Source organism: Chlorocebus sabaeus, chromosome 18, assembly GCF_047675955.1.
Source record: "Chlorocebus sabaeus isolate Y175 chromosome 18, mChlSab1.0.hap1, whole genome shotgun sequence".
NCBI lineage: Eukaryota > Metazoa > Chordata > Mammalia > Primates > Cercopithecidae > Chlorocebus > Chlorocebus sabaeus.
In genome coordinates, this window is record NC_132921.1 from 55,741,181 (window position 1) to 55,766,474 (window position 25,294).

The following is a 25,294-nucleotide window of genomic DNA, read 5'->3' on the forward strand; positions in this document are numbered from 1 at the left end:
ATGTTTTAAGGGACCAGACCTTGAAGACATGTGTATGACTTCTGCTCATATCCCACCTTTTGCCAGGGGAAATCGAATAAGGAAAATAAAAGGGAATTTATCATTGTCTCAGCATACCTTCTGTGTTCTCCTCTCATTCTCTCTCTTCAAGAGGTAACCAGCCTCCTGATTTTTGTGTTAAGGGTTCCCCTGTTTTGCATATGTACCTGCCTCAAGCAAATCTTATTTAGTTTTGCCTGTCTTTGACTTTTATAAAAATGGACTCATACTGCTGATATATGTTGCTTGGGTTTGTTTTGCTTCTTGCTGCTTAAAAGAATATATGTTTTCTACATTTTGGAAATAGTATGCTATGTGTGTCCATTACATAAAGTGTTTAAGTCTGTTATTCAAATATTCTTATTTTCTTGCTAATTTTGTCTGAATGCTCTATCAAATACTGAAAGAAGTATATTTTTAAAATGCCGATGATGGATTTATCCATTTCTTATAGTTCTATCAATTTTTGCCTTACACTTTTTGATGCTATGTTATTAGGTACATATAAGTTTAGAATTATATTTCTAGTAAATTTAATTTTGCAGTCAAAGTGTAGTGATCATCTATATGCTTATGACTCCTAAATTTATATATTCAGCCTAGACCTCTCCTTTGAGCTTGTATTAGTTTTCTGTTGCTGTGTGATAAATTACTGTAAATTTAGCAACTTAAAACAACATACATATATCATGTCAGTTTCTATGAGTTAAGAGTATGGGAACAACCTAAGTGGATTCTCTGCTGAGAATATCACAAGCCTACAATCAAACTGTGACTGGGTTTTATTCTCATCTGAAACTCAGAGTTATCTTCCAAGCTTGAACTTGTGGGCAGAATTTTGTGTTTTGCAGCTGTAGAACTGAGGGCCTCAATTCCTAGAGGACACCCGTCTCCATAGGAAGTTCAAAATGTAGTTTTTTGCTTCTTCAAGGCTAGCAGGAGATCATTTCTAACTTCAGGGAAGTCCTGGCTCCTCTTTGAAAGGGCTAAACTGATTAGGCCAGCCTCACCCAGGGTAATCTCCCTTTACATTGACTCAGAGTCAACTTATTAAAAACATTAATTATTTCTGCAAAATTTCTTTACTTTTTTTCATGTGCTTCATTAGAAGTGAATTACAGGTCTTGTTTGCATTCAAGAGGAGGGGATTATAGAGGGCTATTGAGGTTTCTCTCATAATTCTATCTGCCACAAAGACCTTGTCTTACATATTCAACTCCCTTCGTGATACTCCTACTTGGTTTTCTCATTAATATCTAAAATTCAACAAGATCAAAGCTGAACTCTTGATTTACTCCTTCAAAAATGTACCTATATTGCAAATGTCTTCTCAAAAAATAATTTCAAATTCTGTCACTTCTCTTTATCTCTACTGGTATTACCCTGGCCAGGTCATCATCATTATCTGTATTTGTAGTTTATAACAGCCTCCTTCCTAATTAGCTTCTTTGTTTCTCAGTGTATTCCTCCTACAGCAACAGGAATGATCATAAAACACAGGTATAGGCTGGGCGCAGTGGCTCGTGCTTGTAATCCCAGCACTTTGTGAGGCCGAGGTGGACAGATCACAAGGTCAGGAGATCAAGACCATCCTGGCTAACACAGTGAAACCTCGTCTCTACTAAAAAAAAAAAAAAAAATTTGGCCGGGCATGGTGGTGGGGGCCTGTAGTCCCAGCTACTTGGGAGGCTGAGGCAGCGAGACTCCCACTCAAAAAAAAACCAAAAAACCAAACCAAACAAAAAATAGATAGGTATAATCTTTTCACTCCTCTGATTATAACCATTCAACGCCTATCTGTTTCCCTTTAGAATTGCCCTTACAGACTTGATAGGCTTTTTGCCTGTCTTTCTAAGCTCATTCTAGACCACTTTGCTTTCATTCATAAAGCTCCAGCCTTACTGTCTTACTGTCTTATTTCAGTCCTTAGGATGCTTAGTTAAGTTCTTTTCTGTTTCAGAGCATTTTCTTTTCTTTTTTCTTTTTTCTTTTTTTTTTTTTTTAGACGGATTCTAGCTCTGTCACCCAGGCTGGAGGGCAGTGGGGCGATCTCGGCTCACTGCAAGCTCTGCCTCCCGGGTTCACCCCATTCTTCTGCCTCAGCCTCCCGAGTAGATGGGACTACAGGTGCCCGCCACCACGCCCGGCTAATTTTTTGTATTTTTAGTAGAGAAGGGGTTTCGCCGTATTAGCCAGGATGGTCTTGATCTCCTGACCTCATGATCTGCACTCTTCAGCCTCCCAAAGTGCTGGGATTACAGGCGTGAGCCACCGCGCCTGGCCTCAGAGCATTTTCATAGGGGATTCACTATTTGGAAACCTCTCTTCCTTCACTACAGCTTTGCACATTATTAGATCCTTCCTATACTTAAGATTGCAGCTTAGATATCACCTTCTTAAAGATACTTCCTCTGACCAAAATGTCCAAAGAAGTCTCCTGTGCCCTTTACCCAATATTCTCTACCTTACTTCTTGATTTTAGCACTTGTCACACTTTATAATCATATGTTCAATTTGTTATAACTTCTTTCTTTTCTCCTGCTCACTTTTGTATCCCAATATGTAAACACTGCCTGTGTAATAATAGGTCCTCAAAATATATTTGATGAATGACAACTACAGTATTGCTGTTATCATCAGAGTATGCTAGAGTAACTCCCAGAAGACTTTCTGGGGACATCGGCCTTGAGCCATTTGTTTTAGGACTGAGAATCTGAAAGGAAGAAAGTTCTATGACAGATGTAGTGGAGAGCAAAAACAAATTGATGGATATGGAGATGGGCATGGAGGGCCCAGGAGTCAGTACACCAGAAGGAGGCTTTTTTTTTTTTTTTTTTTTGAGACGGAGTCTCGCTCTGTCGCCCAGCCTGGAGTGCAGTGGCCAGATGTCAGCTCACTACAAGCTCCGCCTCCCGGATTTCCGCCATTCTCCTGCCTCAGCCTCCCGAGTAGCTGGGACTACAGGCGCCCGCCACCTCACCCGGCTAGTTTTTTTTGTATTTTTTTAGTAGAGACGGGGTTTCACCGGGTTAGCCAGGATGGTCTCGATCTCCTGACCTTGAGATTCGCCCGTCTTGGCCTCCCAAAGTGCTGGGATTACAGGCTTGAGCCACCGCGCCCGGCCAGAAGGAGGCTTTATGTCGGGGCAGTTGGACATTAGGTTGCAGAGGTATAGTGACCACCTTATGAAGAACCTAGAAAGGCAGAAATAAGAGTTTTCCACTTTGAATAAGGATCTTGATGGCTTTTTAGGTAAAGAGTTAAAAATAAGCCACTCTGACAAATTGACTATGGTGAGTTAAAAGCATCTGAAAAGCAGCAGGTGCAAAAAGATCACTCTGACCTTTCTTCTGTTTCTCAAAAGCAGGAGATGAAATTCCTAAGAGAAAGATGTCCTTCCTTTACCAGAAGGAAAGCGTCACTCTTAAAATCATCAAGAACAAGAAGTTGAGGCCCAGGAAAATCTGTGCAAACAAACTTAGACTAATCCTTATGCTCCGAGCCATTTCTCCACTGAATTAAGGAATCTACCCCTAGCTCCTTTGCCTTGTCACATTTTCCAAATGTCCTACTCTTTGTCTAATTCAGTACATATGTTCATCACTGACTGCATCTTTGGGTCTTCATTTCCCTATGGAGGCTCCTGTGCCACATAAAACCTATATTAAATAAATGTGTATGTTTTTCTCCTATTGATCTGTCTTAGGCCAATTTAATTATTAGGTCCATCTGAAAAAGAAAAAAGCCCTAAAACTGTAGAGGAAAAAATTTTTCCTCCCCTACATAGGCAAATGAAAAATAGTTTAAAAGCACTGTTTAAGAAAGATTAATGAAGCACCGTTATTTGTGTTGAACTGAAGAGACTATCTAGAGATAGATCATCTACCCGAGAGTCTTTTTGTTTTTTTATTCAATAAATATTTCTGTTCCACTCACTATATCTAAGGCACTGTCCTTGTCATGGAGGATTCTATGAGCATCATTTCAAAGATGAGTTCTAAAGAACAAACAGAGATCAGCCCAAGGTTGGTGTAGGATCTTAAAAAGAAGGGAGAGAGTGTTCATGTGTCCAGAGACAAAAAAAAAAAGAATGCAGATAGTTCTTAAGAATTTAAATAGTTTAGTTTTGCTGGAGAGTAGAGTTTGAGGGAGAGGTATGAATGATAAAATTAACAAAGTGATCAACAGCTAGATCAGGAAGAACGTTGTTTGTGATCATAAGAAATTTGGACAAATTAAGAAGTGTGAGAAATGGTGGAATATACAAATGAAAATAGCAGGCATTTAGAAATATGAGACCAGAACAGATGAGTTATTGGAACTGGAAATATAGATTGAGATTTCCTGTTTGAGAAGTTAGATCATTTTTTGGAGGACTAAACAGAGAAGAGAAAGAAGGGTAGAACTCCAAGGCAGAAGAAAAAGGGATGAGATTGTTAAAGGTTGAAAAAGCAAAGATCACCACTATGGAAGCCAGGATTGTGAAACCTTTCACAATAGTCTGCAGGTAAAATGTCACAAAGGGATCAGGAATTCAGAAGATATATTTTGTGATAGCAAGGACTTGTAGCTAGCTGTTAAAAAAGGAAATTCTATGTGGTTGTGGTATTTCAGTGTGGATTTCCACTTTTGTAAGTACTTAGATGTGGGTTAATGATGTAAAACTATTTGCCAGTGTTAGAAAATACAATGTTTTCTTAAGATAGTAGCACTAGGTTACTTAGGTTATCATTTATTTAATCAACCCCTTTTGTAACTAATAAAAAGTTAGCTCATTTAAAACTAATTTTTGATACATTTCATAATTTTGGCATCACTACAGAAGTTTTATTAGCAGGGGACACAGAAACAATGTAATTTGGAGACAGACAAGCCTATGTTTGGATTCTGACTCTGCTGGTTATGAGTCATGTGAACTTTTATATATGGTGCTTACTTTGATCTCTCAACAATATCTGTATTGGAAGTTGGTATTTTAGTTTTAGGGTTTATCTACTGACTTCCCACCATGGGAGGAGAGGATTTAGTCATGTTTCCTTCTTTATTCAACCATACAGGTATCTCCTGGTCCTTCCAACCCTCCTATTCTTCCATTATGGTGATGCCATTTTTTTTTAGAGTCAGTGCTTTCATTATCATGACTGTGTAAATGTTATCCATGATTTAGCTGTGCAGCTTCATCTAATTTTTTTTCCTTTTCTGCATTTTCTATTTTCCCTGAAGTTAATAGCATCTTACTCTTTCATATGCTCAAAGTTCTAAGTTTGTATCACTTATCCAAGCAAGTTCTTCATCATTGTCTAAATATTCTGTCTAGATTTTAAGATAAACCATCTTGTCTGCCAGTTTTATCTTTCTAAACAGTCTCCCAAGCATCTGTTCTGCTCCAATTTGAAATGGTTGCCCTCTACACCTGTTACACAGCTGTCATCCTTCCAACCAATCAAAATGTTCTTTTCTCTCTCACCTTTTTCACATCAGGTTTCTGCATCCCATTTCTTCCTCTCATCTAACTCCCTTGCTTTGTTGTGTCCTCTGGTAGCTTTCCGAAAGGTATGTATTTTGAGAACTTGTCTGAAAATGTTTATTTTACACACACAACCTTGATTACACATTGATAGAATTTGGTAGCTTTTAGTAGAATTTTAAGTGATACTTGTTTTCCCTGAGAATTTTGAAAGCATTCTTGCTCCATTGCCTTATTCTAGATTCCAGTGTTGCTACTGACAAGTCTAACACCATTTTGATTCTTGATCCTCCCCATGTGATCTGTTTGTTTTTCTCCAGCAACATGTAGAACCATTTCTTTATTACCAGTGTTCTGAAATGTCAAGACCATGTCCCATGGTGTATTTATTTTTTTAATCCATTTTGCTAAGTACTCAGAGTTGTCTCTTTAGATCTGGAAACTCATGTCCTTCAATTCCCTGAAATTTTCTTGAATTATATCATTAATAGTCTTCTTCATTTTGTTTTCTCACTTCTAACTGTCTGAAATTCCTATTACTTAGATGTCGAATCTCTTAAATTAATCCCATTTCCTGGCTTTTGTTTCTCTTCAATTTTCCATCTTTTTGTTCTTTTGCTCTGCTTTCTAAGAATCACCTTAACTTATCTTCCAACTCATATACTGAGTTTTTCATTTGGTTACATTTTTCATTTGCAAAAGCGTTTGTTTGTTTGTTTTTCTGATTTCTTGTCTTGTTATTAAATATAGGACCTTTCCTCTTTTGGTGGAACCAAATTTTCTCTTATTTTTCTGAGGCTCTAACATAGAGTTATTTTAACTTTTTGGTTTTACTTTGCTTTGTTTTGTTTTTTCCCCACATTCTTTGCCTTGCTTCTGTTCTGATAATCTATTGCCTTCTCTCTTGCCTTCCCTCTTCTGAGTCTACCTTTCCTGGATTTTATAGCAAACAACATCTTGCTTCTTGTTGGTATCTATGAAAAAACTTTCATTTCAGCTTTTATGACCTTTAAAGTTAGTTATCACTCTTGTCTGCATTACATATTTGTAAAACTTTGTGATGTCTCTCTTGTAAAATTCTGTCTTCTCTTATATATATTTTGTAAATGTATTTCTTTTCTAATTCCTTCCCTTTCATTTTAGAGGGGTTTGGTGAGGGATAGAGATCAATGCATGAGTCCAATATGCCCCCATTTCACTAGAAATTCTCTTCATTGATTAGTTAATTAAACCAACTAAAATTAACCAGCATATTGATAACACTAAAATTATCACTAATTATTTATAATTTTATAGTATCCTTAAAGTTTCACAATGCAGTTTTTTTGGGGTTTTTTTGTTTGTTTGTTTGTTTTTTTGCATGTTTTGTATTTTAAGGTTGTTTTTCTGGAATGTTAATTTTCAGAGTTATATATTATTTCTGCTTTGATTTGCTGGCATTATTCTAGGCTTCTCTATATATCTATATTTATTTCAGTAACTACCTTAGGCAGTTACTTTGAAATTTTAATATGAGCACTGTTTGGTGTGGCTTTTGAAAAGGACTTAAGAGCTTCCTATAGGTTTCTTGTCAGTAGATATTTTTGCAGATTTAATTTGGTTTTCTTTTCTAAACCAAGATTTCTGGATTAAGACCTCTGCTGTTTTAGTCCATGCTATTTCTCTATTAAATGGTTGCAGGCTAACCACACATGGGCTAGAATGTGAAACGAGAGGAAAGACAGGGAGCATATAGTAGAACTTAATAAATATTTGCAGTGATTGCTTGAAGCTAACAAGGAGTTCGTGGCTCACAAACTTTATCTATAAGAAACATATCATATTAATTTCAGAATATACACAGACTTCTAGTGTTTATAGAGTTTTATGTTAGCCATTGAATTTTACTGTTGTATGGAAAACAGTATTATTCTTTCTATAAAAGACACACTACAATAACAACACATCAGATGCCTAGATAATATATGATGAAGCAAAAAAATCAATCTTCCAAATAGGTATTGATTGCTAATCATTAACAGAAATAGCTATGTCACATATCTGGCATAAGGAAGGAGGGTTCTCTATGAATATAATACTTCTAGAAGGATTTTATTGTTATGTGATGAGCAGAAGGGGGAGTTTCGAAATAATGTAATATATAGGTGACAACATATAAACACATTTTATCTAGATAATAACCAAAACAATTATATTTATCTACATTTTATTATCTCACCATAAAAATATTATTTGAAAATATATCTAGACACTGTTTAATATTGAGCAATACCAAACATTTTGTATAAATTATTTGTCACAATAATTTGCTGCATAGATGTAGCCTTAACTATTTGACATTAAGTGCAGAAGTTGCTATTTTACTGTAAATATTTGTATTTCAAAACCAGCTTGATCCATTCTGCTTTGTACTGTGGCTAATAGTCTAATTTGAGCTACTTTTTACTCATATGAAGTATGTGGAGAGATCAAAATGACTTTGTAGCATTCTGTTGCCTATTAACTCTTAAATGCTGCTTGGCTGCTCATTTTTGTTTACTTGTTTTTTTCTAGATCTTTTGAAAATATATGTAATGCTATGAGGCTTTTAAAAATTTTTGTCTCTCTTTCTCCTGCATTATTCTGTTTTTGGGATATCTCACTATTTTCAGTCAAAACACCCCACCAAACTCACTCAGTTTTATGTATGATACTACATCCCCCTGAAAGGCAATTTCTTCTGTTTAATCAACATGAAAAACTCATGTACTGTCATCACTGAAACAGAAAATGAAAAATTTAAATTAGTATTGATTATATACATAGTACGCAAAATACCTTATTTTTATTTAAGGTTAAAGGGCATATCTCACATACACTTTTTCTTTTCTGGCATTTCAAACTAATGGGAGGGATACTAAATTTCTCATCTTTCAGTTCCTTTCTTCAGAATCCTTTGGTCCTTTTTGATTTTCTCTCAATACTGTCAACACTGGCAAAATCATCTTTTCAGGCTCATCTTTTTTCACTTTATTTTTTTTGGGGGGCCATATTTCGTAGTTAACCCTCATTCCTACTGTTCCTTAAATCCTTTCCTTGTACTTCTTTATTACTGTATATTAAAACTTTGTTTTCATGGATATTGTGCGATAATATCCTATCTTGGTTTCTTAATCACATGTTTTTTATAATATGTTTCCTGCTTCATGATCTTTTCCTTTGAATTATTTTTTATATCTTGTATTTTCATGTCATGTGAACTCAATCCCCCAAGGTTCTAACATTTAACCTGCTTTATTCTCCCATTTTACCTGTGGATGCATTCAAGTTTAGCCACCATTTATATGGTGCTGATTCTCATAACACTGTTTGTCCATTTAATCATCCTTGGATTATTGTATCTATTTCTGAGCCCTGGATTTACAAAAAGTCATTAACAAACTAGAATATATCTGGGGAGGATGATTAAACTGATTGAATGCTCCTAAACCATGTCCCATACGAAATGGCTGAAGGAATTGTGTATATTTATTGTTTATCCTGGAGTAAAAAAGATTAAGTGTAGACAGGATAATTGTTTTCAATAATTGGAAAGTCTTTCATGTAAAGGAGAAAACAGATTTGTTATGAGTTGTTCCAGAAAGCTCAACTAGAGCAACCTGTACAAATTATAAAGAGATAGGTTCAAATATTCTCTAATGAAGATCAGGTATTACATCTTACTCATTTTGGCTTTGCAACATTCTCTAGCACAGGACCTTAGTCATATTTGGGCCTAATAGGTGTTTATTGATTGATTTGAATTGGCATGAATTGAAAGACTACACCTCTCTACCAGTAAAAATAGACTGTCTCTTGAAGTAAAAGTATCCAGTCTTTCCACAAAAAATTATTGATTGCCTACAATGTAGCTGTCCCTGTGCTAAGCATCTGGAATATAAAGATATTAATGTCTTAATATTGTAGATCATTTCTATGGGCAAAGCATTCTTCTAAATATTTTACATGTACTAACTTATTTTGCAGCAGCCTCATATGGTAGGAGCTTTTATTATCCCCAATTTAGATGTAACTGAAGCACATAGAGGTTACTTTTTTTTTTTTTTTTTCCCTTGTAAGACAGAGTCTCACTCTGTTACCCAGGTTGAAGTGCAATGCTGTGACCTTGGCTCACTGAAACCTCTGCCTCCCAGGCTCAAGGGATTCTCGTGCTTCAGCCTCCCGAGTAGCTGGAATTACAGGAGCGCACTACCACGCCGGCTAATTTTTATATTTTCAGTAGAGACAGGGTTTCACCATGTTGGCCAGGCTGGTCTCAAACCCCTGACCTGAAGTGATCCATCCACCTCAGCCTCCCAAAGTACTGGAATTACCGGCGGGAGCCACCACACCCGACCACATAGAGGTTACTTAATGAGCTGTGTCACAGAGCTAGTAAGTGGTCAAGTTGTGATTTGAATTCAGGCAGTCAGGCTCCAGAATCTGCATACTGAACCGCTGTAATAAACCTCCTCCAAGAACAAGGCAAGATGTGCATATAAACCGAAGGACAGAAAGATTTTTATATTGTACTATAATCTAGTATAGTTCTTTTCCGGCAATTCCCTAGCCAATGGCTAATCTGTCAACTTGAATGCCTGTGGCCTTCTTTATTTTCAGTCAGCTTGCACACCGTGTCCAGGTGATCTTCCCCCAAAGCAAAGCTGATCATTCCACTCCTTTGTCCACAGCACAAATCTATTCATTCTTCTTGTCCACAGAACAAATGTAATCACCATAATTTAGTGTGGTCTGTCTCCATCCGTACCTCTTACCTTATCTCTCCCTGAACCCTGAATTTGACCATGTCCTTAAATGAGATTTCTTGTCTGAAAAGAAAACAAGGTTATTGTGAAAATTAAGTTAAATAATCAATATAAAATGCTTAGAGTAGTAGCACCAAGAATATAATAACTGCTTAAGAAATGTTAGCATATTTATTTTCATTTATTTCTGATTATTCTGCAAAAATTGCTGTACCCTAACTAGAGCTTATTTTTAGTTCCATCACTATACCTTAAAATTGCTTCATAATAAAATTGAGAAATAAAAATGTATTGGCTTGCCTAATTTACAAATTCAGAGGCAGGGTGGGTCTAGTTGGGGTCCAGTGAGAGCTTTTCCTCTGTTTCTCTGCAGGTTTCTCAGCTTAGCCTCCTCTGTGTTGGCTTATTTTTCAGACTGGCTTTCATCAAGGCAGTCAGAGAGCTGCCAGCAACAGCAGGAACTACATGCTTTCTTATTCACATTCACTAGGAGATAAAATATTACTTCCCATAACCCTCCAACTGAGGCTCTGAGCTTCATTCTCAGATCACCTGCAAAACAATCACTGCAGCCTGGGAAACCCTGAGTCACCTGGTGTAGTGGGTTGAATGGTGACCCCAAAAAGGTATGTCCACATTCTAACACCCAGAACCTGTGATTTCATTTGGCAAAAGAGTCTTTGCTGATGTAATTAAGTTAAGGATCTCAAAATGAGATCATGCCGGATTAGCTGCATGGGCCCTAAATCTAAGGACAAGTATCTTTATAAGATACAGGACAGAAGAGAAGACACACACACACACACACACACACACACACACACACAGAGAGAGAGAGAGAGAGAGAGAGAGAGAGAGAGAGAGAGACAGAAAGAGAGAGAAAGAAAGACAGAGAGACAGAGACAAAGGGAAAGCAAGAGGAGGAAAAGGCCATGTGAAGTGGGAGGCAGAGACTAGATCTACGCAACCACATGCCTGGAGTCACCAGAAACCTAAAGAGGAAAACAAGATTCTGTCCTTGCCTCCAAGGGGAGTGTGGCCCTAATCACACCTTGATTTCAGACATCTGGCCTCCAGAACTGTAAGAGAATATATTTCTGTTGTTTTAAGCCACTGTATTTGTGGTAATTTATGTCTACCACAGGAAACTAATGTAAGTGGTCATTCCTGAACCAACTATTTTGACAAGGAGCATAGGATTACACTGTTGGGATTACACTATATCAGGCCCATTGCTGGAGCTGGAGGCAGGGGCAATCCATTCCAAACTGTGTAATTTCCACACAGAGGAGCAGAATGGATATTAGAGCAGCAACACAGCATCCACTTCGGTATCCTTTAATTCCACTTCCTGCGTGTAACCTGCTCATTTCTATTGGTTACAACACAATGAATCCCAATCATGGTCTTTATTCAAGAGCTTTTTTCAGCACTTCTTAGTTTACATGATTAATTATGACATAACTAAAACTTGATCATTTCATCTGAGTTGCTAACTGATTTACCCAATCCATAGTTATCTTAGCTCATCAGACACATCCCTCACTCCTTCAAGTCATCTTAGATATGTCCACCCATATTACCATTTTTTTTGTACCACCACAGACAAATCCCAGGACTCCAGAAAGTTTTTAAAGGGCTCCCTTTAAAATCTTCTATCTCTATTTTCACTGGTCTCTTTAATGAAACATAATTTGAGTCCAGAGGTACCTTACATGTTACTTAATGCAATGATGATTCTCAACATATGTTGATTAACATTGATCCTGATGATGCTTAACTGGCATGTAAGTGCATGCTACATATTCTTGTGACTGTGTTTAAACAAATGTCAAATATAATATTTTTCTTTCACCCAAATTTAATGCTTTGAAATTCTTTAAAACTTTGAAATCTTTAGAATGGGGAACAAGCAGACTTGAGGGATGGGATGAACAAATCATTTGGCAATAACCTCTGTGTTTTTCCAGTCTCTAATGCAGATGTGTACAACGGCCTTTGGTTTTAGCTTGTGCTGTCTTTAAAGATAGACTATTGTTGCTTAAAAAGAGAAAAAAAAAAAAGACTACACTGAATGCTAGAATGTAAAATATGAGTTTAAAACTTTTTCTTCTAAAACAAAGAATATAAAGGCAAAGGCTTGTCTTGTTAAAAATTTTAATTATAATTAAATCTTAATCACAACAGCTAAAAGTAGAAGATACCTGTTAAATAAATTATAGAGAAAATCCAAGCAACAAGATGTATAAGGAAGCACCTATAAATTAGTGTCTAGAAAAAGGATATATTTCTGTGTTCTGTATGACAAAACACGGTGAATAGTTGAGTTATTACAGGAATAGCCCATGAAACACTGTATCTGAGAAACCATTTGAAAAATACGGGAAAAAATCCCAGCAGGATTTAACCCATTCAAAGCGATTTTACTACTGTCTTCTTTCAGAATGATACTTTACAAATGGCATTGTACTGTGTTCATTTTCTTTGCTGCTATAACAGATTATCACAAATTGGGTGGCTTAAAACAATGCAAATGCATTATCTTACAGTTCCGTAGGTCAGAAGTCTGACAGGGGCTAAAATTAAGGTGTCAGCAGGACTGCAGTCCCTTCTATAGCTCTGGGTAGAATCTGTTTCCTTGTCTTTTTTAGTTGCTAGAGGCCACCTACATTCCCTGGCTCATGGTTCCCTTTCTTTATCCCCCAAATGAACAAAAGTGAGTCCAGTCCTTCTTAATATCACATCACTCTGACTTCCTCCTCTGCCCACTCTTCCATTCTTCAAGACTCTGTGATTACATGGGGTCCACCCAGATGATCCAGCATGAGCTCTCTATGTTAAGGTTGGCCTATTAGCAAACTTTATTCCATCTGCAAACTTAATTCTCCTTTGCCATGTAATGTCACATATTCACAGGTTCCAGTGATTAGGAACTTTTGGGGGACTCATTATTCTGCTTGCCACATGTACCATTGTCTAATTCCTGGTCTTGGTAACTGTACTGTGCTTATGTGAGGTGTTATCCTTTGAGGAAAATGGATAAAAGGTATGCAGGGACTCTGCGCTATTTTTACAATGTCTATGTAAGTCTAAAATTATCTCAAAATCAAAGTTTAAGCAATCCCACTTTTTTGGAGAATTGAGTGAAAATGTATAGAAATGATTACAAAATTTCAGGAATTACACAATATTAAAATAGATTAAAATGGGGTTATTTAACTTCTAAACTAGTAAATGAAATAATAAATGATAAAGGTTACATTCTTTATATAGTAAATATTTATTTATGGTTGTTACACATTTTACAAAGACCTACATGAGTATTATCTCAGTTTCTTTCCCTTTAAATAAACCAATGCCCACAATTGACTAAATATGATTAAACTACATACCACAGTTTAATTTTACAATGGTTGATAGAAACAATACATTTTCAAAACGTTTATGTGCCTACCATGCCTATCAAATGAAAATCTAAACCTCTTAAGCCAATTTATACTAAGGTGCTTTATAATAAATTTCATACTGTTTTTATAGTTTTCTAAAAGACCCTCACATTCTGTTTTACTTAATATTTTGTAAAGCTGTTGGAAACATAGGGCAGATTTTATTGACCTGTTTTTACAGACAAAGAAAATTAGGATTGAAAAGTTACATGAAGGTTTCTGGTCAAGAAAGACAAGTGTATTTACATTTGGGTATTCTAGTCTGCTCGCTAAACAAACCAAAGGCAGATCAAATTTAAAAATGAAAAAACAAGAAGACATAACCAGACTCAAAGTCAAGAACAGAAGTAAACTAACAAAAATGGTGAAATGGGTTGAAATTGTAAGCCTGTTAGACTTTAAATTTGGAAGCTGCTGGAACAGCTAGAAGATTAACTCCTAAGTTAGAGCTGGGAGGCAGGCTCACTGATTGAAAACAAAGACAGGGACTAAGGTACCAATCTATGCCCCAATGAGAAAGAAGATGGAAGTAAAAGAATGGTAGCAATCTCCACCTGGAGCTGCAGTGTTTAGAATGTGCTAGGCTTAGAGAAGCAAACTCAGACACAGACACAGAAGCACTGGAAAACCAGCTAATCTCCAGGCTAACTCTCTTGTCTGCAGTAGTACCAATGTCACTCTGGCTCAGGGGACACCAAGCCAACAATGGGAAAACAGCTCTGAAAAAAAGCCCAAAGAGCATTTTGGAGATAACTGCCAAATTGTTTGATAAGGAAGGAAGTGACAAAGAAAAAGAAGATAAAGAAGAAGAAAAAAAAATCAAAAGCCTTTCACTAAAATGAATGTAAACATCAGATTTTAAAATAAATAAATTAATGCTAAGAAAGGCTACAAAACTACAAGTAAAATTTAACTTTTATATTGCAGTCTGACAAAAACTTAGAAATATATTTTAAATATGCAAAGAGATAAAGGATAATTTTCAATTAAAAGTATATAACTTGAAAAGCAAAGAAAAATGAAACTTGAACAAGTGAATATGAAATAAGTAGGAATAGAATATTAGAAATAAAAAATATGGCATTAGGAAAAATACAACAGGCAAAATAAACACTAAGATATAGACAAAGACAGAGAAATTGCTAAGTTGCAAAATGGCTCAGAAGAATTTACCCAGATTGCTGCTTAAGAAAAAAGGAACATTTGAAAATAAATGGCAGAGCAGTTGAAAACCTTGTGAGGTATATTGAAAGGTGTCAACATTCAGTAAGAGTTTCAGAAAAATACAATGTAAAAAACAAACAAAAAAAAGCTGAAAATAGTTTGTAAAGACAACTTCAGCAATCCCATTACTGGATATATACCCAGTAATATAAATCATTCTATCATAAAGACACAAGCACATGTTTGTTCATTGCAACACTATTCACAATAGCAAAGACACGGAATTGACCTAAATGCCCATCAGTGATACACTGGATAAAGAAAATGTGGTACGTCTATACCATGGAATACTGTGCAACCATAAAAAATAATGAGATCATATCCTTTGTGGAAACGTGGATGGAGCTAGAGGCCATTATCCTTAGCAAACTAACCCAGGAACAGAAAAACAAATACCGCATGTTCTCAGCTATAAGTAGGTGCTCAGTGATGAGAACATGTGGACACAGAGGGGACCAGCAGACACTGGAGCCTATTGGAGGGTGGAGTCTGGGAGGATAGAGAGGATCAGGAAAAATAATGAGTACGAGACTTAATACCTGGGTGACAAAATAATCTGTATGACAAACCCCTATTACCTGAGTTTGCTTATTTAACAAACCTGGATTTATACCCCTGAACTTAAAATAAGTTAAAAAAAAAAGAAAAATAGTATAGTATTGAATCAATAGAACGGAACAGTGTCCAGGTAAATACACACATACGTAGGTGATCGCTGGAGGAGTTTACAGAGGAAGGAGTCACTGGGGAAAGAGGTTGAGGATCAGACTGGACTGGGGAGGTGCTGATGGAGTTGCGTTTCACCAGAACCTGGAAAAGATAGTGGCAAAAGTGAGGACTCTTGCTTTTCAGAGACAGAGGCAATGATGTGTGGGTGTGGACCGATGAAGGTAAACTTGTAAGGGATGGTAGTAAACGGAGGGAGTTCATCCCTGCTGGTCTCTGTTTACTCCGAGAGTGGGAAGGAGATAGAGGATGGTGCAGCTGCTATGGAAGTGGGAGAAGGAGTGGGCTACGAACACTCATCTGGGAACAACAAGCCCCCGACTCCTGGTTTCTTTTCTGCTAAACTGCCTGCATCATTTGGTCCAAACCGATCTTCCTTCAAACCTACCACTCCTTTCCTAAAATCATAAATGTCTGCTAAACTGGGAAACTCATAATTTCCTTTATGTGAATTGCCTTCAGCAAGTAATTTGTTGCTATACTTAAGTCCCAAATTACTTCCGTTTGTAGCCACAATTATTTAAAAAAATAATTTTTAAAATTTTGGAATAGGAATGACAGAATGAAATGATTATATTTCTTTTCATAATTGTTAGAGATAAATAAAAAGATATGTAAATGAAAATATTTTTAACAAAGAAACATAGACCCAATCTTTTAGTATTTCTTCGTATTTCTTCATTTGGAGGTTAGGACTAAGAATTTACAAATACACCTATAAAAAGTATCAATTACCTGTATTTTGTTATTGGAGCTCCAAATTCCATTCAATGCAACAAGTTGTTAAGTACCTTTTAGGCTCAAGATATTGTGTTTATGGGAAGGGAGAAGAAGGAGTTGTACAAAATACAGGAAGCCTTTGGCTGTGGAAATGTATAATGCTCATACATAAAGCAGCATTATTCCAAGTAATTTCAATCTCCAGTAGTCTGCACTTTTTCCGCAGGCTTGGAGATAGATACATGATTTCCAAATAGGTATGTTTTCCCATCACAGCTGACCTTCAGGTTTGCTTAAAGCAATCCTGCTGCTCCTACCACCTCACCTTTGTTTAATGAGAGCCATTTCCTAACGCCAATGTTGGGTTAATGGACTGAGATGGGAGAAAATCAAACATCTCTCTCCATTTTACACCAGATTGTCTTTCCGCCTTGTGGCTTTAATCACTCAATCCTACTCGCATCTGCCATAATAACAATTACGGGTTTTCTACTGCTTTCTCACCTAGGAGGATATGTCAGAGGATAGCAACATCTCCTGAAGAAAGGAAGGGCAAATTCTTAATCTTTTTTGAGCGTCGTAGGTAATAATTTTCTTCTGCAAACCCCCAAGGAGTACTCCTTTTGGCTCTTACACCCACCATTACCACAGGTTCATGGCTCTGCTTTGATTTACAAGTTTTCTTCTAGCCTTTTCTCTTCTGAGATAAGTTTTAATTATGTAGACAGATTGTAAAAGTCTCTTCTTGTAAACAACTATTTCTTTGTTAGTACTAGATTTTGTTTAACTGGTTTCCTCCTATCTGAATCTTCTTATGTACCCAGGAATTATCTCTGTTCATTGTTTAATGGCAGCATCAAGAGAAGAAAAAGCTGGCTTCATTTCATAGCTTCCCTTGAGGGATTCAATTTGGAACACCTCAAATTGCAAATCTCCCTTAGGAACTGTTCTTTGTTACATATGTTTGGAAACCCATAATATTTTAGTTTAGATTCAATATAAGAGCAAAGTATCACCCATCAAATAAGCAGTATAATACTCTCTACTCTTCTACTTATTTAAAAACTTTATTTACTACCTGAATCAAGGAAATGCCTGAAATCCTCAAAAGCACTAGTGAAGTGTTAAACAGTTGCCCCTTCCTCAGAGAACTCGGAGAATTGGATTTGAGAAAGCATCTTAGGTAGCGCTGACAAATAGCTCTTACCCTGGCCCCTTCCAGGTCAGAGCTAAAAGATAAAGAAAATAAGTATTCAGACCAGGGGCAGTGACTCATGCCTGTAATCCCAGCACTTTGGGAGGCTGAGGCGGGTGGATTGCCTGAGGTCAGGAGTTCAAGACCAGCCTGTCCAACATGGTGAAACTGAGTCTCTACTGAAAATACAAAAATTAGCGGGGCATGGCTCACAGCTGTAGTCCCAGCTACTCGGGAGGCTGAGGCAGGAAAATCGCTTGAACCTGGGAGGTGGAGGTTGCGGTAAGCCAAGATTGCAGCACTGCACTCCAGCCTGGGTGACAGAGTAAGACTCCATCTCAAAAACACACAAAAAAACCAAAAAACAGAAGAGAAGTATTCACGACATGACATTTTTTTCATTCTGCATAAAAACTTTTAACTGTTTGGTGTTTTTTTTTTCTAATCAAGAAATCATTCTAATTACTTAGTACATTCACTTCCAGTTCTGACTTCTTTTATTGTCTTTGAAGCCCATTTGTGTGAGAATTGGTTTTTTATTTTGTATTTTTTTTTTTGAGACAGGATCTTGCTGTGTTGCCCAGGGTGGAGTATAGTGGCACAGTCACAGCTCACTGCAGCCACAGCCTTTCAGGCTCAAGGGAAATGCCAGCCCCAAGGACTATAGAAACTCAGGGGTGACAGGAGGGCTCCCATTGAGTCATCTCATGTTTTGATTTCTGAGGCCACTTTTTGAGCTCCTTTAAGAGATAAGGAATTCTATCACCACAAAGTTAAATGTGGTGTCATGGATATCAGCTATAGTTTGTTTTTTGGTTTGTTTGTTTGTTTGTTTATTTTTTATTTGAGACAGAGTCTCACTCTGTTGCCTAGGCTGAAGTGCAGTGACCTGATCATGGTTCACTGTAGCCTCTACCATCCTGGGCTCGAGTGATCCTCCCACCTGAGGCTCTCCAGTAGCTGGGACTATAGGCACATGGCACCACGCTGGGCTAATTTTAAAATCTATTTTATTTTTTGTAGAGACAGGGTTTCACCATGCTCCCCAGGCTGGTCTTGAACGCTTGAGGTCAAGCAATCCTCCTGCCTCAGCCTTCCAAAGTGTTAGGATTACAGGCATGAGCTACCTCGCCAGCCCTGAAAATTGGTTTGCCAAGAATACCTAAATATTATCCTTTAACCAGACAAGCAATTTCCCACAGCAGTTTTTAACTTTTAACTGGCACCCCGTAAAACACCTCTTAAACAGGCAAAGTCAATATTTTCCCTCAAAGACTCTCCTCAAAGATTTTGAGGCGATGGAATAGAAGAGAGAACTTTTTGATGCAGCAATGTGCATGGTATCTTCACACTGAAGAAACATTTATTCAGCTCACCCAGAGGGGTTGTGTCCTGTGGCCAAGGAACAGAGCCAGGGTTTCTGGCCAGCATTAGATACAAAGCCATGACCTTGGTCCCATTAGCAGGGCTGCTCACCAGGTGAGCTCACCAGGCAGGTTACTGCATACTTGTGTGGCAGTTCATTGGGAACAGGGAGTCTTTTTGTTTGTTTGTTTTTTCTATGTTTATTTTTATTTTATTTTACTTTAAGTTCCGGGATACATGTGAGGAACGGGCAGGTCTGTTACATCGGTATACCTGTGCCATGGTGGTTTGCTGCATCTATCAACCCATCATTGAGGATTTAAGCACCGCATGCATTGGGGATTTGTCCAAATGCTCTCCCTCCCCTTGCCCGCATCCCCTGACAGGCCCTGGTGTGTGATGTTCCTCTCCCTGCATCCATGTGTTCTCACTGGGGAACAGGGATTCTTAATGTGGGTCTCAGTGAAGGTACATGAACACTTTGCCGTTTTATGCAAGATTTTTGTATGTGATTATACTTTTCTAAAGAGAGGACTCACATTTTCATCAGGTTCTCAAAAATGGATGTGATTTTTTTTAAATAAAAAAATTAAGATTATATTAAATGAGATTGTTCTAAAAGAAAGTCTTTTCAGTATTTTTAAAAAATAAAATAGCTCTTTATTACTGAGGTAGATTTCTGTAATCTGAGGTAGATTTCAGTGATTTCATGTTATTATGGGAGGGGTCCTTGAACCCTGACCTTTTAATATTTTTCTTTTTATTCCTCTGAAGGATTTTAAATGTGCCCTTTAAATTGGAGAAATCTGTTACTTTATATGAGAGAAAAATGATAGAGTACACCTTCCATTTTTGAACTTCATATATTCTTAACACAGGAGGTGATTTTTCCTTATATTCTACAAACATGTTTTTCAAAACCCATCCTTTAACAACCCATTCTGTTATTCTTCCTGCTCGCAATTATTTTAAGTTAGCCCAAACCTTACTTTACACTTAACAATATAGGAGGACTTAAGTCTGGCCAGACTTTGCCTAACTAAATGTTAGGATGTTACTTATAAACTGTAGGATAATACATTCCTTAGATAAAAGTATGCAATAGAAAATCGCCATTCTAAGAACACCTACTGCAGTCGTTTCTGTCCTCAGAGCATTGGTGTGCACATTAAGTCTTCAGCGTTGTTGAGATACTGCATATTTATACCATATTTGAGAAATAATGTTAGCAGACATGTACAATGTAGATTTCTTTTTAAAATTCTAGGTTACTTTATGGAATGGGCCCTTAGAGCACAAGAAAAGACTGAAGTTTTACAGGAAAACAAATCATGTGTTCTTCAGTTTCTGAAATGAGGAGAAATGCAGCCATTTGAAATGGTCATGAACCCCAAACAAGTCTTCCTCTCTGTGCTGATATTTGGAGTAGCTGGGCTACTCCTCTTCATGTATTTGCAAGTCTGGATTGAAGAACAACATACAGGTAACACATGTGCTTTTTCTTCTCTTTTAATTGTAACCATAATAGCTATTTTAAATTAATTGTGATGCTTATTAATATATTAAGAATCACAATATTTTCAATAACAAAAAATGAGTCATAAGCTAAAATTGCCAGCTCCTAAAAGGAAGGAAAATTATACAACTCTGGTAGGCATTTGTTTGGTGGCTTAACAATGGGAATTTTTGTTATCTCAGTGGGGAATAGTAGTGCTCCCATAGTCCGGAGAGAACTGCTTGTAGAGAATTTGTCTTCAAAAGTATAGCATTTATCCTACTTCTTGTCTGTCGGTGGAGCATCACGCATAAGCCTAAAAGGAGGTGAATGTACGGCAGGCTCTCCTTTAATTCCTTCTTAATTTATGTGGATACTCAAAATTGGTATAAATATCATTTAATACTTTTATTATAGAGGAGGGGTTGGCAAATCTTTTCCATAAAGGACTAGGTCATAAATATTTTACTCTTTGCAGGCCACAGCATCTCTACCACAACTACTCAACTCTGATAATATATCAAGAAACTGCCATAGATTACATGTAAACAAATGGATCAGGCTGTGTTCCAATAAAACTTTATTTACAAAAACAGCTGGTGGGCAAGGTTTGGTCCACCGGCAATAGTTTACTGATCCCTGCTGTGCTCATCTTGTACTTTTGTTTTTCAATTTGCAATTGCTGCACATTGGAGGCACTCAATTACTGTTAAAAATGATTATATTTATAATGATATAGTATTATGAAAGTAAAAGACTTAGAATATCATAGAAATTTATACATACAGTTCTTGTGAAGTTCTGATGGTTTCCATTGGTAGAAATAGTCTATGGCTTATGACTGTTAAGGATAATAAAGTAAAAACAGAAGAAAGATTTCTCAGTTGTCTCCAATTGTGGCCCATTTTCAAGTTATTCTAGATATAAAACCCTTTAGAATCTTCTCCAAAAGACAATTTAATACTGAGTTACAACTATGATTATTTTTAAAATTGTTTCCATTTTTAAATTCCTTTCTTTGGTTTATCCTCATACTTTTTTTTTTTTTCGTGAGACAACATTTTACTCCTTTACCCAGGTTGGAGTGCAATAGCATGATCTTCGCTCACTGCCACCTCCACCTCCCAGGTTCAAACGATTCTTCTGCCTCAGCCTCCTAAGTAGCTGGGTCTACAGGCACACACCACTGGACCCGGCCAATTTTTGTGTTTTTGGTAGAGACAGGGTTTCATCATGTTGACCAGGCTAATCTTGAATTCCTGAGCTCAAGTGATTCACCTGCCTTGGCCTCCCAAAGTTCTGAGATTGGGATTACAGGCATAAGCCACCGCCCCTGGCCAACGCTTTTGATGTTTTTAATTTATATAGTAAACTTCGTGAAAAGAGATTGCATATAATGATTTTCTGAAGAATATGTAACATATTGTCAAAATATAGTCTTAATTCCCTTTACGATTTACATAAACTATTATGCCAACTTTTCTATACTACTGAAATAATTGATCATAATAACATCATATTTAATGAAATCACCTGTAGTAAAATATATAGGCTAATTCTTCTTGAAATGTAACCCTTAGCATAGATCCTGTAACATAGTAAGCCTTCAGTAGGTATTTGTTGAATGAATGCATGAATGGATGAATGAATGGATTGAAAATTCACTGAAGACTAGAGACTGAAATACAGCAAAGGAGGAAGAAAGAAAAAGATCTCATTGTTTCGAGTTTTGCTAATATCATGGTCTCATAACAAATTTCACAAAAAGACTATCACAGCAAGATTTTAAAACTTAAGGGAAAATATATTCATATATATAGACTACTATTGGGCAGAAATGTGTTTAATCTGTCACTAATAAATTATACATCTAAGGAAACAGGTTAATAATACCATACATATAAAATGTAGTTTACCAAATATGTCCATAAGCATTAATAGCTACCATTTATGGAGAGCTTAAGAAGTGCCAAATGTTTACATAAATTTTCTGTAATCCTCATATCTTACTAGGTGAGTATTATCCTAAATTTACAGATGAGGAAAATGAGACTTCAGAGGGTTTAGGGGCATATCCAAGGCCTTGCATGGCCTTGGTGCAGAGGGGAAAGCCTGGATTTGAACCCAGGTTGTACTGCTACGAGGTCCATGCTTCTGCTCGATGTGTCACCTCCACGAAGGAAAAAGGTGAATATTATTATTTCTCTACAGCACCGATGAAGCAAAGAAGACTCAGAAAGTTTAAATGACTTAACCTGTAGCTACAAAGCGACACGTTTTTGAAGTGTAACCCATACCTAGGTTTTCCTAATTCTCGGAATCCCTAAAAGAGTCTCCTAACCAAAACACTGGATTATGTAGACATATAATTATAAATGCAGTAGCATCAGTACAGATATTTTAAAATCACTGAAATTGGTCAATTAAATGACATACAGATGTGTAAACTCTTCTACAAGCTTAAATCTTGAGTTCATAATTTTCCCAAGTGTTGGAAAATTATTTTCCTTGGTTAAGATTGACTGATAAAACACTTACCACTTACTCTGTTAAATTTTATTTGTAATGTTGCTAGAAGTGCTTTTCCCTGATTCTTGATATATTTTAAATGAATTATGTAATATTTCATAAGCTACTCATGACAAAAAGCATAAATGTAAAAGTCAAGAGTCCTGTGGATAACCATTTCTCTGAAGAAAAACTGTAATATTCTTCAAGAAGACTTCCATCTGAAGTTCTGCCTTAGGTTAGTGCTGTGGGTTGAAATTCTGCGGTTTCCTAGATAAGCAGACATTTATGGTTTTGTGTGTGTGTGTGTGTGTGTGTGTGTGTGTGTGTGTTTTGTATATGTGTTTCAAATAACATCAGGAGCATTAGGCATTTTTAAAGGCAATCTGTTTTTAAATAAATAAATATGTGAATATGTGCTTTGATGTTAAGTTTAAAAAAATGGAAAATCTGTCTTTTGGACACTTTAGAACTGTCACTCAAAGAAACTTTCAAAGATGAGCTGGTTTGGTTCCTAGACTTTCTATAAGTAATGCTGGTTTTAAAATCTAAATGGCTTTGATCTCACATATATTTCAGTTATATATGAGAACTCTTAGGTTTTCTTCCTGTCTTTTATTTGAGGCCTTTCAAATCTAAGGTATGGACTATTTTCTAAGCCTCCCTGGTTTTCTTGTTTTTTTTTGTATTAAAATAAAATACTTTAGAATTCAAAAAATCTGAAATATGCTCTGATATACTGGTAAAGGATTATGAAAACAGATTTTTTGGAAGTAAAGAGAAGCTGTATGACAGAGAAATTAAAATCTATCCAATTATGCAGTAGAGTTCCATAATACCAGCTACTTTTTCAATATCACTATCAATTAATTTATCCATTTCCTAGTGCTAATTTGCAGTATGCTGATATGTTATCACAAATTTTATTTTATGGTTTTTTTTTCGTAGTTGTTAAAGGTACAAACTTTTCATTCAGAAGGATCTTGAAATCTCAGATCTCCTGTTTGTTAGCTTTGTAACCCTGGGCAAATTTCTTTGCCTCTCTAAGCCTCAGTTTCCTTATCTGTAAAATGAGCATAGTCATATTTTCCACATAAGGTTGCAGTGAAGATTAAAGGAGACAATGCTTGCAAAGCACTCAGTATGGTGCCTGGCAAACAGTAATGCACAACGAACATGAGCTGTTATTATTATCCTGGAAATGACGCAGAACATCTGCAAACTTGCTTTTTCTGAGTTGCCACAATTAAAACTCAGCCACAATTCAGGAAAACTTAATTGTGCCCAAGCTTGTGCCTTGACTGATTAAGGTTAAAAAACAAAAAAAAAAAAATTGAAAGCTTAGATCCAACTTTGGTTAAATTAATTGGGAGAAGCTAATTGGCACAGAGTCATTCTGGTTCCCAATGTAGAAGCTGGCAGGAGAAGGAGAGAATTGAGTGCATAGACAGAGGTCATTGTCCAGGGACATCTCGTGTCCATACAAGCTGCCTCCATGGGCAGAGGAATCACTCATCCAGCAGTATTTCTTGAAGACTTAACAATTGGATGTGCTGAGCACCATGGTGAATACAGCCTTATAATAGCGAGCCAGATATAATCCTTTTTCTCAAGGAGAGTACAGTCAAATGAATTGTAAGGGAGAAAATGGTCCTGAGTCCAAGCCAAGCCACTGGGACAAAAGGAGGAGTCCTTTGTGACAGAAAAGGGATAGGCCATCCATTATGGGACAAACTAATGAGTTGGGGGCAGAAGCAGCAGTGTAGTCGGTTGTCAGGGATAGAATTGCTGACCAGATAGAAGCACTAGAAGGAGGGGAGTGGAGGCTGGGCAGATGAGAGCATGCAAAGGACCCAGAGGACCACAGGAGGACAGAGAGCTGTGGGTATGATGCCGCGGTGATGAGGGTTGGTTAGGATAAATCACAAGAATGGCTTGTTGTTTATTTTTTCCCCCAGCTAGTGTTTAAGTTTGTAGTTTGGCACTCTTTATCTAGTTAGACTCTCACTGCTAAATGGAACTCATACCAAAAGGCAGGGTATGTAACTGTTTCGGGTGTGCCATATGACAGCATTGAGACCCTCTAACGACAGAGTCACCATCACAGCTTTAGATAAGAATTCAAAGATCCTCTTGAACCCACCTGTTTTTTAAAAATACAAATTGGATTACATCACTCCCACGTTTAAAACTTTTCAGTCATATCTCATTTCCTTTAACAAAACCTTCTCCCCAGGGCCCACAGCTGTGTGAGCTGTAGCCACCGCCTGCCTCCTCAGCGTCATTCTCCATTCACTCACCATGCTTCCAGAGCCACCTCTCTTC

General features: G+C 36.9%; 1 protein-coding gene across 1 annotated transcript in view; it reads left to right on the top strand.

The window, feature by feature from the left end:
* The window catches only part of CHST9 (carbohydrate sulfotransferase 9), a 290,634-nt gene that overhangs the window by 14,906 nt on the left and 250,434 nt on the right, over positions 1 to 25,294 (top strand). The window contains exon 2 of the mRNA XM_007974385.3: positions 20,234 to 20,449. Within this exon, the coding sequence (XP_007972576.1) occupies positions 20,329 to 20,449 (121 nt within the window). The 5' untranslated portion in view covers positions 20,234 to 20,328. The remainder of the gene's footprint in view (positions 1 to 20,233; positions 20,450 to 25,294) is intronic.